Source organism: Amblyomma americanum, chromosome 11 (genome assembly GCF_052857255.1).
Source record: "Amblyomma americanum isolate KBUSLIRL-KWMA chromosome 11, ASM5285725v1, whole genome shotgun sequence".
Taxonomy (NCBI): Eukaryota; Metazoa; Arthropoda; class Arachnida; order Ixodida; family Ixodidae; genus Amblyomma; species Amblyomma americanum.
The window spans coordinates 43,257,942-43,271,381 of record NC_135507.1 but is presented as its reverse complement, the minus strand read 5'-3'; the positions used below and the strand labels follow the sequence as shown (position 1 = coordinate 43,271,381).

At 51.9% G+C, this 13,440-nt stretch overlaps 1 protein-coding gene across 1 annotated transcript; it reads left to right on the top strand.

Annotated features, from left to right (window-relative positions):
• The first annotated feature begins 1,483 nt into the window (after positions 1–1,483).
• Positions 1,484–10,298, top strand: LOC144109579 (uncharacterized). Its single transcript, XM_077642398.1, has 6 exons — positions 1,484–1,619; positions 2,562–2,596; positions 3,440–3,618; positions 4,621–4,801; positions 8,077–8,249; positions 10,033–10,298. Exons 1-6 carry the CDS (start codon positions 1,484–1,486, stop codon positions 10,208–10,210), a joined length of 882 nt encoding a protein of 293 aa, XP_077498524.1. The 3' UTR covers positions 10,211–10,298.
• The last annotated feature ends 3,142 nt before the right edge of the window (positions 10,299–13,440 follow it).

Below are 13,440 nucleotides of genomic sequence, written 5' to 3'. Positions count from 1 at the left end.
AGGAAGGAAAAGATTTTTGCTAGCCCAGGCATCTGCCATCGATACTGAAGCACCTGAGCTGGGGCAGCGGAAATAAAGGACAGCAGGCAGAATGGAGAAATGAAATGAAAGAGGTGAGGGTTCGAACGGGAACTTGACAGGGCGCCAGCATTACTTTCACAATGTTTCTTTCTTTGAATCCTCAGATTCAATTGTTAACGCTCACCCCCTGGAAGCACTACCAGGTTCGGCTGCGAGAAGACGTTTCCTATAGACGTCTTTCTCGTTCTTTCTTGGCAATGCTTCGACGTTTGTGACGCTGTCTTCCAGCATTGTTTTCCTTTTTCGCAACTAAGACTCTGCGAGCGCTGTCACGTCACACACGTGCGCCGGTCGAACCCCCTCGTTTTTGTCTATGTATAGCTGCGCACGAAATTCTCTTCAGAGGGACAATGGCAGGAGACTTCTGTCCTCACGACCAAAGAAAAAAAAACTAAAAAGTAAAGGCAGCAGTTTCTATGCTAGCCACGATCCTGTTGACCATTGGGTGTGTGAGCTTCGATATCTATCGTAACCTAAAGCATTAAATAAGTACCGTCTTTCTTAGCGTCGTTTGCAATAATAACTCAGAGGCTGCACATGTGCCAATATGTGACGCCAAGTGTGACGTCACGGTCCCGCGCATAAACGTGCAGCGCGTGCTCAGGAAAGACCGCGGCGCAGCTAGGGCATCCTTCATTCAGGTGTACCTTCGAGATGCGTATTGATAAGCACGTGCTCGCACAAAGGTCGCGGCTTTGCGTATAACGGAGGGAATGGAGGCCTGCGGCCGTATTCTATACGCTGTCCATTTTAAGATGGTCATTGGTCTCTCATATATACCCGCGGATTTCAAGCGTCTGTGGAAAGCGACCCGGCCATTGGGTGGTTGGCGACCGGACAGCGTTATTGGCTGGAATTGACTCTGATATGCAGCCACTGGTGAAGTGCATCGCAGTGCTCCGTCAAGAGCAGGCGATGGTGAGGTCCGGTCGCCTTCTACTCAATGGCTGGGTTGTTGTCCACAGACGCTTGAAAGCCCCGGGTACATATCAATGACCAATGACAGAGGACGAGACGGACGCGAAATTACCATTTTAAAATGGAGAGCTTACGGAGTACGATCCCTGTAATCTTCGAACACGTGCATAGCGAGACTGCACGAGCTCTGTCATTGACAGCCAGGACTGTTTTTGTTTCTTGACTGGCTCGCCTCCGTTTCAGAATAAAGCTGTAAAGATCATAACGACTGTGTAGAAGTGTAGCCCATTAATATTGTGAACTTTCCCGTGCGGGCTCACCGCAAGTGAGGAGGTGAGCAACCTTCGTTGAAGAAAACTGTCTCGTCGAAACGGTGAGGAACTTTCAGTTTGCTTTCTTCAGCCGGATCCAGTAAAGGTTTACAGCACGCGAGCACGGAAACCGGTTCGCGCTGTTCTGTCCTGTCGACTGCGCCAATGGGCCGATGCGACGTCACGTGTCCGGCCCATTCGCAGGAGCAGAAGGCGGCGACGGCTCCTTCCGGCACATGTACGACATCTGCGCCCACTGCGACTGGATCTGGAAGGGCGACGCCTGCGACGTCTTCTACCGCGAACTCGGTGCGTGAGCCTTGCCAAACGATGAAGGCGAGAACAAGTGCCGGCCTGTATCGCCGCCGAGGGGAGACCTAGAACACATAATGCTTTTCGTGTGGAGCTCGGGAAACCGCGCATAAGTTGCTACGACATAATAGGACACGACGAATTCCCACGGCATACGTAGTCGGCTGCAACAAGCTGGCCTAAAAGCAGACAACTCGCCCATGCCACCACCAGCAATTTGGCGCTACCGAACGCTGTCCCCACATGTATGTACAGTCCCCGTCAAAAGTATACAGCCCAAGGGGTTTGGTTCTAAGCTGTTTAGCAGGGTTCCTTAGAACATCTAGCAGTCCAAAGCTTGTGAGGATTGAGGACTCGAAGCCATTTAGCGTTCAAGATGTTACAGTCACCGATGGTCCATTACGAGGCGTACTGCAGATCTCAAGCAAACCCGTTGCGCTGTATACTTTTGACGGGGGGCGTACCTGTACAAAGGTGAGGTTGCTGCAAAGCAAGGGATTTAATTTGCGTATGCTAAGTACTTCGCAACGGAGACTGAAACCTCCTTGCGAACAGGTCTACAATGCTTGCGAGTAATATTACAACGCCCACGCAGCGCTGTTTAGAGACGTCTATTGGTGCGGCTACAGGAGAGCAGAGAGATGAGGGGATAGTGTGACCACAAAACAATGACTCCAGCGTACATTACCGGCTGGAGCAGACCTTTCAATAAAGACGTCGAGGGCCGCCGTCATATTTACCAGTGCACAAAGATCCTGCACTCTCTCCCCACAGCCCAGAAGTCACATGTTCTGTGAGAAACAGCACTCATTGCCACGAATTTGTTGACCGTAGGCGGCTGGGCCTTAGTGTGACCACCATACAAGGGCGTTTTCCAAGGCCCCGCTAACGAGCGCTTCCTGTGTTGCCCTGTCCTGCTTTATTAGCCCTTGGTTCCAGATTTCGCCGGAGGAGTGCTGGCAGGAGCGTACAGGGTGAGGGCTTGCTCTCACATCCCCAAAGAATATGATCTTGTGTTGCCACTTCCCGTGAAGAGCAATTTTGACATACGAGGTCATATTCCCGATTTGTGGCTAAGGATAATCTATGGGGCTCGGAATAGATCGCGTCTGGATCGTTCTCAAAGTCATGGCCTGTTTTTTGCTTAGGTCTGCATGCGGATGCGGGTACATCCGCTGTCCATAGTTTGCTTATATTCATACGCAACAATTTTGGACCAAAGCATTTTTTGGCGAGAAGCCCGTTTTTGAACGCAATTCTTTTTTTCATGTAACGGAAGATTTCACTGTAACAATCAGAATATCCACATATCACATGACAGAAGTCTTGCGTTTTTCTTTCTTAACGTTTTTGCTATCGCCAAAAGCGTTCCCCATTGGTTTTCTATGTCAGTCTTAAGTGCTCGATGCGATCGATGGAAGCACTTTAAGAGAAAGATTTTGCTACATTTCAGAAGAAAGGACAATTACCTTCTATATTTCCTTAACAGCATCTTAACATTCTCCAAATTTCAAAATTTTTGTCCGACAATGTTGGACATGTGTGGTATGTGGTCGGCACCTTGCTCGAGGACACCGGCTCTGAGGGGGCCTATCTTCCGGTTCGTCGAACCTCGGAGTATACACGTGTTCTGGAGGCTGTGAAGAGGTCCACATGGACATTATGCATGCCTAGTCAGCCCCAGCGTGGGTGAATTGGAGGTAAGCAGGAAGAGTTCCTTTGAGCCTCAGTCGACGTAGATGGGCTGATGACGATGTGGTGAGTCCGTGCCAGAGTGCCCTCCGGGTGCGAGCTGTGATTCCCGGCACGCGGTCCAGCCTGAGCCCGCCACTACCGCCGCAGCCGAGTCCCGGACGGAGAGCATCAAGTACGAGCTGGCGTCCCGGCCAAACCCGGGCCTGCTGGGGCGCTTCTTCGCCGAGAAGGGCTACCAGAGGGGTCGCCCAGTGCCAGAGACCCCGGCCCAGGCCGCGTCTCCGCCGCGCCGCGGTGGGACGTGGGAGTCGGATGCCGACTGAAGGACCCGCATTTCGGGCCTCGCCTCACACGAGAAGAGGTACGTGTGCCGACGCGAGCACGGACGTACTGATCGAGCAACGTGCTTTACAAATTAACAAGGGATGCTTCGGGCAGCATCGTGTAGCTCGGGTCTCTCGTCTGAAATCTAGAAGACTGCGGTGAGGGCTAGTCAATTGGTACATTACCAAAACAAGAACTGCGCAAAAAAGGACTGTAACTTCTCAGCCTCTTCTGGCTACCCGCCGCGGTGGCTCAGTGGTTAAGGCGTTCGGCTACTGATCCGGAGTTAACCCTTGTACAAAGCCGGCAGCGGTGGCCGCGTTTCGATGGAGGCTAAACGCAAAAGGCACCCGTGTGCTGTGCGATGTCAGTGCACCTTAAAGATCCCCAGGCGGTCGAAATTATTCCGGAGCCCTCCACTACGGCACCTCTTTCTTCTGTTTAATTTTTCACTCCTTCCTTTATCACTTCCCTTACGGCGCGGTTCAGGTGCCCGCCCAGATGCGAGACAGATACTGCACCATTTCCTTTCCCCAAAAACCAATTTTCATTTTTTTTTCAAACAGGACGGGACAAGAGGGAAAAAGCACACGGGACTGCGCTCGTCCCGTGCGCTTCTCCTCTCTTGTCCCGTCCTTTTTTGTGCAGTTCTTGTTTTTATAATCACGTCTGAACACCGACTTGCATGAGGTAACGGTAGATGATTATGGCTAAGATCATAAACGTAGAAGCTTGCGCACGGAAGTGGTACAGCTGTTTGCAGGGACTGACCAACAGATGTGTCGGCTGGTATACCTCATCAAGAATTCAGTTACTGTGCCACTGCGGGGACAGGATGCCCAGCTACACTATAATGTACCGACGCTATCGAATGCCTTCAGAATCAAGTGCGTTTTGCTTTGAGACACGTAGGCTATCCAAAATAGAATGTTCAGTGTTTCCCCTTCCTTTCTGAGTGGAAACCCTGGGCTTCCCGCAGGTCCCGGCGGACAGCCAAGCTGGTGCTGGCGCAGCAAGCACTCAGCCGTCTGCGGCGCTGGACGTCCGGTCACCACCACCGTGCGGCGGACGGATCTCCCGTCAGGCAGGACCTCATGGAGGAGGCAAAGTCGGCTGAGGAGGCCAGGACGCTGCTACGACAGCCACCATACGACCACGAGGTGCGCGCGCAACTTCCTACCCAATAATAATAATAATAATAATAATAATAATAATAATAATAATAATAATAATAATAATAATAATAATAATAATAATTGGTTTTTTGGGGAAAGGAAATGGCGCAGTATCTGTCTCATATATCGTTGGACACCTGAACCGCGCCGTTAGGGAAGGAATAAGGGAGGGAGTGAAAGAAGAAAGGAAGAAGGAGGTGCCGTAGTGGAGGGCTCCGGAATAATTTCGACCACCTGGGGATCTTTAACGTGCACTGACATCGCACAGCACACGGGCGCCTTAGCGTTTTTCCTCCATAAAAACGCAGCCGCCGCGGTCGGGTTCGAACCCGGGAACTCCGGATCAGTAGTCGAGCGCTCTAACCTTCCTACCCAAGCAGCACAACTAATCGGCCCAATATTGGAAATATTGGCAAATGCTGGTACTACAAAGGACCAGTGTGAAATCATTCATTTCCAATATTGGGCGATTACCTGTGCTGCTTGGTATTACCCCTAAGCAGACGGTCTCTGCAAGCGAATCTGCTTTTGGCGGTGACGCAAAATGGCTTGAAATGGCCAGGATTTATAAAGTGTTTGCAGAGTAACACTGTATACGGTGGGGAAAACCATAATCGAAGGCTTATATATAAGGTTCTCTGTTGTATATACGCCGTAAGCTGTGCGCACCAGTGTTTTCGTAATTAACCTCCTATTCACCTGTAAATGTTAAGAAATGCTGTTGCTGAAAACAGGGGCCACGGTCTGCTTGAACGGGATTAGTTGGTCATTGCTTCTGGAGGCTGGCAGAAATGACAGAAGTCGAAGAGGGCTATAGTTGGCTTGTTTGAACAAAAAAAAAACGAGAACTCGTTCCCACTTCGGTTTGTTCCCAATTCACTCTCGCCCTACCATAACCGCCCCTGTTAGCTCAGTTGCCACAGCGACTGCCTCGGTGAAGCGGTGGTCCCGGGTTCGAAGCCCGGGACAGGAGGAATTTTTCTTCAACTACGCAGTTCCTACGGAAGCTGTATAAAACGTTCGGCGAGAGCTGTCCTTGGTCGCAAATATCACGAGGCGCCGGCGGCTGCTGCTCGCTGCCGCTTTCTACGCTCAAAACAGCCTTCCTCCAGCGCACCCCCTTTATATAAAAGGGAGTGCGCTAGATGGCAGCTTACTCCTTTCTGTTTAGAGTGTACGGTCTCGCTTGCTGCCCGGTATTTCCAGCACGAACCTCGTCCGAGACGGCAACTGAAGGTCCGTCTTCTCGCCGTTGCTGATGTGATGCTTTCGTCGCCCGCTGTATTTCGGCCGTGGCGGCGCACGGTCTCCCTCCTTTCTTGCTTTCTGTTTTTTGCTAATTTCCCTGCAGCTTGTGGGGACATATGCGTACACCCTGCCGGGAAGGCGATCGAGCTTCTTTGCCAGGTGCGCGCAGGCGATACTCGTATACGCGATATGTTTCCTCAAACCGCGGCGCAGAGATGCGGTCAAGGCAGGTTCGGTCGAAATCGGCAACAGCAGAGCACGATATGAAACCGTGTGTTAACCTCACGCAACGTAAAACACACTGCGGAAGACCGTTCTAACCGGTAATAGAAGTTCGGGTGGTTCACCAAGTCGTCGTTGTCGAGCGACGTCGAGTTGTTCGGTGGGCAAGAAGGAATCCCTCGGGTCTCGGTAAGTGTCAGGCAAGTGGTACTTTTCCCGCCGCGAGCGCCGGTTTTATGCGACAGCTGTTTAGTTCCCGTTCCTGATCTCGCGTCGTATAGTAGTAGTCGTATGTAGTAGTCGTCGGCGTAACCGGTAAGTGCGTTGCCATGGGAGCTACTCGGAGATTGGTTACCACCGAAACCATCTAGAGGGTGGTCACCGTATAGTAGGAGGAGGGTATGAAGAGAGCGCAAGAAAGCGCGACTGGCGCAACCGGTGGGTGGTTGCCACGGGAACCACCCGGAGAGTAGCTACCCTGGAAGAAGGAAAGGGGTCACTATGGAAGGAGGAGGGCATCGCGAAAGCATAGGAAGGCGTAACCGGAGGGTGGTTAGCACAGGAACCGTCCGGAAGGTGGCTACCGTGGAAAGATGAGGGTGCGGCAAGAGGGTAAGAAGGCGCAACCGCGGTAAAATGGCCACAAAGACCAACCGGAGGATAGTTACCCGGAAGGAGGAGTAGAGTTATCGCAGAAAGAGGAGTGTATGGCGAGCACGTAAGAAGGCGTAGCCAGACGGTGGTGCTGAGTCATGGGCCACACAATGGGTCACAAAAGATTTTAAGGCGGGGTTGAGCTGTCCACAGAGACGCCGAGGTCCGAGAGCTACTGCGCTCTTTCCTGTCCTCAAAATACATGCTTTCGCATTCCTCCACGTAAGCAGACTTAAGTGCCCTCAGAATTTTTGGCGGCGCCGCGCGCCTCGAACGGTGGACTGGAAGGCGAATCGAAAAACGACTGCGTGTTGAAAACAAAAAAAAAAAGAACGCTCTAGAACTAAGATATGAAGCCGCTCTCATATTCTCTGCCTCAACATATCGAAAAACTCGCTGAACCTCGCGTTATACAGCGGTAACCGTCTTGTCAATTTTTTTCCCTCGGGTATTGCCCAACGAGGAGCAGTCATTCAACGAGCTTTGGAAAATACCCTCCCCTATTCTAGGGAGCAGGAAGGGGAGGGGTCGGGAGTGCTTCCCCTACCACTCCCAAGTGCTGTGCGCGCCTCGTTTCTTCGACTTTGGCGCACTATCCGCTGGTAAGGCGAAGGAGCCTGGTAAGCTTATGTTTTTATCTTCGTTTCATTTGTCTGCTCAAAACGGCGCCCTTCCACTTCCTCCTCTTTTCTTTTTTCTCTCTTCTTGCCCTCTTGGCGATCCAAAACCGCAACGGGCTTCAGCCACGCGACGGCTCAAGAGTGGGCTCCCTAATAACGGCTCTCGCCGCAAAAGAAGCGCAGCCGACCAGAAAGGCAGCGACATCTGCCGGGGAAGGAGGAAGCTAGTAGCATGGAAAACTGGTTCCATGATGTATGACCCCGGCCACGAGGGCCGGGTTGCCGTGGAGGCGAAATGCAAGAGCGCGCATGTGCTGAGATATCGGTGCGCGTTAAAGAACCCCCGGTGGTCTTTATTGAGTCGGAGTCCTTTAATATAGCGCGCTTTAGCTCGTTGTTGGGTTAGGTTACAAACCGAACCAGTAGTCAGTATACAAGAGGCATCGTGGCCATAGCGATTCATAGGGAATCAGCCTCCAAGTTGTGACCTAACGGCAATGCTCCGCATTGTTGCAGGCGTACTCGGAGGACGCGTCCATGGGCGGCGGAGGAGGCACCAAGACGTCGTCGTCGGCCGGCGACCTGCTGCTCAGGGCGGGGGTGCCGCCGTCGCACTACAAGGGCATCTCGCGCAGGGTCCAGTCCACCACCGCGGTGCCCGCCAAGACGCAGGAGGCGGGACACCTCAGGCGAGTCAACGGCAGTGGGGGTAAAGGGTGGACAGGGTAGTCACTTATCGAGTGACTCTGGGAGAGGACGTTACGAGGCGCCATCTGGTACTGCCTAGATGCATTGAAAACGGTTCAAAGAAGGTATTTTAGTACCTATGAGCAATCCGGCTACGCTGCAGCAAGGCCATTCGTCAGTTCCAGGCCTTATGAAAATTAGTCTTGAAGGAAAAGGGCGCAGCGGCTCTAGAGCAGCATTTCGGAATAATTTCGACCGCCAGGGGATCTTTGACGTGCACTGACATCGCACAGCATAAGAAGCATTCTGCGATTCACCATAATCGGCAGGCCTCGTGGAGCGGTCTCATCAGATGAATACAGAGGGGAGTGGGTGGGGGCTTCCCTTCTCTTATTCGCCAAGGAATAATGCGAAAAGTGGGCTTTTCCTTCACAGCATCATCTGAAATAGCCAGACTCCCTTTCACGACGTCTCGTGGTCGCCGCCCGCATGAAATGATGCCTTCAGAAAGCAGGGTCTCATGACCAATTATCATTATGCACATTACTGATGGGTGACATGACCCAATTAAAGGGCAGCTCCAGAGAATTTTGAGGTCAACATATTCTAATGTGATAAGGTAGGGTTTTGCCTTGTTCCTGATTACGTCCAAACACAAGTTTGGCAGCCATACGACGTGTCATTCTGGCGCATATTGCTTTGCCGTTTCTGTGGCCTTACTTCAGATTATTTCTACGGGCAACACTGCATTCTGGACACTACAAGTGTTCCCTGGACGTCAATACCCGCTCCCCGCTTCACTAACAAATCTGGAGGCTTGTGTTAGGCCGCCTCAAGCATTACAAGAAAGGACCAATCGTTTTCAATAGTTACTTCAGCCATTCAACGCGCGTACGAGTGTTTTTCTAGTAATGTCTGCCAAGTCCCCGGTGCGTCACGCGAAGCATCGTCCGTAGACACGAACTGAGTTTTGGTTTGTTGTTTTCACTATTTTACAATGGTCACACTCAGTATTTTGAAAATTGTTCGCTGCGGCGAAGAGAGGGAAGGGAGTCTAAGCGATACGTGACGTGAATCTGAAATCAAAATGTCGAAACAACCCCCCCCCCCCCCCCACCGCTAAGTTGCCCTGTAAAAGAGCGACATTGACCATGTGCTCCATGAGCCACGTGACATGGAACACGTGGCACATCTAAGGTATACGTGATTTGAACCTCAACTCAAAATTTCCGAGATACACTGCTCTCCCTAAGTTTCTCTTCAAAAGGGTTTATGGGGGTTTAACGTCCCAAACCGACTCGGGCTACGAGGGACGGAAATTTAGACCAACCGGGGTTCTTTAACGTGCTTTGACACTGTACAGTACACGGGCCTCTAGAAATTCGCCTCCATCGAAACCACACCGCCGCGGTCGGGATCGAACTCGCGTCTTTTGCGTCAGCAGTCGAGCGCCATAACCACTGAGCGACCGCGGCGAAGGGCCACACAGATCATGTGGCCCATGAGCCACATGACATGGGCCATGTGGCGCATCAAGGGATACGTGATTTGAATCTCAACTCAAAATGTTCGAAATACACCCCTCCCCATAAGTTGCCCCAGTAAGAGGGCCACATAGATCATGTGGCCCATGAGCCACTGACATGGACCATGTGGCACACCAATGTGACCTCCTCACGCGTACAACTAACGCAAAACTGGCAACCAATAAGCGTAAACGCCCTCGGCTTATTCTGCGAGGGACACCGTGTAGATTAAGAAGACCTCCCTTCTTTCCCGACGCAGGGCATCGGGCGACTTCTGTTTCCCCTCAACGTCCGGCGGTCCGTACCAGGAAGGACTTCGTGCCGCGAGCGCCGCCTCCTCCGAAGTGGCCTGGTCCAACGCCAAGAAGGGCCACCTGTTCGCCACCAGCCAGCGTTCCATCGACGGCTTCTTCCGCCGCTTAGTCCGCAAGAAGTGACTGACCTCCGGACGTGGCCGCCCCACTGTTGTTTCCCCCTCGTTCTCCTCCTGGCTGACCGCCCAGCTCGTTGCTCTTAAAGGCGTTCTGTTCCCACCTGTACAGACGGGCACTGCAAGAGAACTTGCTCGGTTACGTTGAAACGTTTCTTCTTTGCATTTCGACACACTACAACGGTTACACTACGACGGCTTCAATGCTGTCCTTGAAGGAAGTCCTCCATATGGCTGTCCCTAACTGTAAAAGAAACCGAGAAGCGCAGTGTTGCCAAGATGCTTTATGGACAGAATTCACGTTACAACGATAGGCGTGTAAGGGACTTCCTTCTAGACAAACGGCACGTAAAGTCCTAAGAAAAAATTGGAGGGGGCACTAAAGCGCCTTAAGGGTATGACGCGACAGCGTTCAAGGGTTAATGCTCGTTTATGTAGAATTTGTCATTCTCGACTATACATCTATAGATCCCTGGCAGTTCTCATACCACTCCTAGCAGTGGTGCAGCGGTTCAGTGATACGTCATTGCTCTGCGATGACAGGTGCTGCCATCGGTGCAGCTTGTGTGACGCAGGTTGATCTTCCCTGGCAACCTCTCGACCAATCATTAACTGCCACCTGCCACAGAGATCATTTTGCTCACAATCTAGTGGGCAGGTTTTGATGACGTCACAAGGTCGTGTCCTAGGCAGCCCACCTAGATTGCTTCTCTGCGGATTTTTCGCTCACAATACCGACACCGGATTCTCTGCAGAACGGACCCTTAACGCTGTCTCGTTAAAACGTTCCCGTTCAGCTGCTGCCCTAGGATAATGTAACCCAGGTTGGTCTGTCATAGTCCTTTGACTTACCGTGGAGTTGCGAAATTTCCAAGTGCCGCGTATTAATGACTGGGGCTCTGACTTCGCCGAAATTTGCGGATCAGCAGATTGTCACTCTACTTGCGGGGTTCAAACTGCCCTGCTTATAACATGACTGTACAGATAATCTGGACCTGCCTGGATGCAGCGAACCTCCGCGCCCGCTACACATCTGCCCTCCACACACATACAGACTGTACGGCACACAGTGGCGATGCCAAGCGGAAGGTCTGTGACCTGCTGGACTTCGTTTTTGGAGTACAGCGTCCTAACCCTCCCACTTCATCCTTAAGCCATCCTTGCCCGGTGAAAAAGATCAAATTTCCAGCTGGATTTTTAAAATGAAAATCATGCCCTTCCAGCTATAGAAATCATTCAATTCCAACAGGAATGACATGGGTGAATTTCCAGATGGATCGGCAATCGTGTCCAGCTGGAACGGTTCTTGCTTCTGGATGGAAAATTGACACTTCCTGGAAATTCAGAAATTCCAGCTGAAATGGGCGCCCCTGACGAGTCTGCCGCATCTCCGTTTCTATCCATAGTTTGGCATGCATAGCACTGTCTCTACTCTGGATCTGTCTTAGAGGTGGATTTATGGCTTACGGTTTATGGGGGTTTAACATCCCAAAGCGACTAAGGCTATGGAGACGCCGTAGTGAAGGCCTCCGGAAATTTCGACCACCCGAGGTTCTTTAACGTGCACTGACATCGCACAGTACACGGATCTCTAGAATTTCGCCTCCATCGAAATTCGACCCCCGCAGCCGGGATCGAACCCGCGTTTTTCGGGTCAGCAGCCGAGTGTCATAACCACTGTGCCACCGCGGCGGCCAGAGAGGTGGATTTAAGGCAATGGAATTTACAATGGGAAAACCGCATTGGGGCCCCCATATATTCTCTGCACTGGGCGCGGCGTGGGCAGGCTGATGGTGATGATTATCTCAACAAGAAAGACGAAATGCGTGATGCACAAAACTGAAAGCCCCTGCCCTGTCCGCTTCTTCCGAGAGTTGTCTATATAATCCCTGCCTGCAGCAGTCTACCTTCTTCCTCTCAAGCTGGATGTGAGGAACTTTTTTTTTGCGAAGGAAATCAAACACAGACGGGAGTTAAATCCTACAGAGCGGAGCGGACTGGCCGGATATCCCTGGCTGCTACACTACGTCACAGACGACGGCAACGCCAACGTACAGGCGACAAAGCAAAGCGTACAGGCAACGCCGTCTGCGAACAGCCGAAAGCTTGGCAACAGAAGAATGGTGAGTTGGATGTAGTTCATTTTGGCGGTAAATTTAGCGCGGAGGGACGAAGGACACAGAAAGGGGACAAAACAAGCGCTGTCTCGCAACTAAGTTTTATTAAGGAGCAACGCAAATATATGCATACAGAAAACCGGCATAGGTGCGATAGGCACGTAGTACAAAGATATCGTAGAGGGCACTATCACCTCCAAAGTTAAAAAAACAAATACACTTTGGAGGTGATAGTGCCATCTACGCTATCTTTGCACTACGTGCCTATCGCACCTATGCCGTTTTTCTGTATGCATATATTTGCGTTCCTCCTTAATAAAACTTAGTTGCGAGACAGCGCTTGTTTCGTCCCCTTTCTGTGTCCTTTGTCCCTCCGCGCTGAATTTACCGCCAAAATGAGCTTGGCAACAAACGGCACGCAATTTTCACCGCTCGCCACCTTTGACGGACAGCTCGCTTCGGCGCTAGCGCCCTCCAACGCTGCTTCGAGTCCCTCGCTCTTTCTTGGCGGGCAGGCGTCCATGAACCGACGCCCGCGGCGGCGCGCTTCGGCCTTTTGGCAGCCAGACCTTCGGGAAGAAAGCGAGCGGGCAGACAAACACGTCTGGCCTGCACAGCCCTGACCACGAATCGGCGGAGCGCCAATTATAATGACTCGGCCGACCACGCGCGCCGTGTGGAAAAAAGTGGGTTACAGGCGGCACGCCGAGTCGGGTCGGCGACGCGAGGAAATAAATCAATAAACCACGTGACGAAGTTTGGTGGTCGGCGGCGGAGCGCGAGAACTGCGCAGTAGCAAACGACGGCGCTATAGAGAGAGGGGGGGGGGGGGGGGAAGCGGAGGCCGATTCACAAAGTCAAGAATGAGGAACTTTAACGGGGTCAGGGTTGGAAAGAGAGGGAGAGGGACCTTGAGGAGAAACTGAACCATCTCGCCCCGTCTCTCCCTCTACTCCTATTATTTCCGCTGGTTATATGACGAGAACGTTCGGAGCGCGAGCTTGTTTCTTCTAGGCCGGTACAAAGCAAATTCTCGGTTACTGTGGATTAGTTACAATCTTGTCAGTCATCCAGCCGACTGGCCAGTCCAGTCAGTCTCCAGGAAGCGAATTCTGGTGTT

Coding starts and splice junctions, on each gene's coding strand:
- LOC144109579 (XM_077642398.1), top strand. CDS start 1,484: ATGCGACGTCACGTGTCCGGCCCATTCGCAGGAGCAGAAGGCGGCGAC. Junction 2,597..3,439: donor TGCTGGCAGGAGCGTACAGG/GTGAGGGCTTGC, acceptor CACGCGGTCCAG/CCTGAGCCCGCCACTACCGC. Junction 4,802..8,076: donor AGCCACCATACGACCACGAG/GTGCGCGCGCAA, acceptor GCATTGTTGCAG/GCGTACTCGGAGGACGCGTC.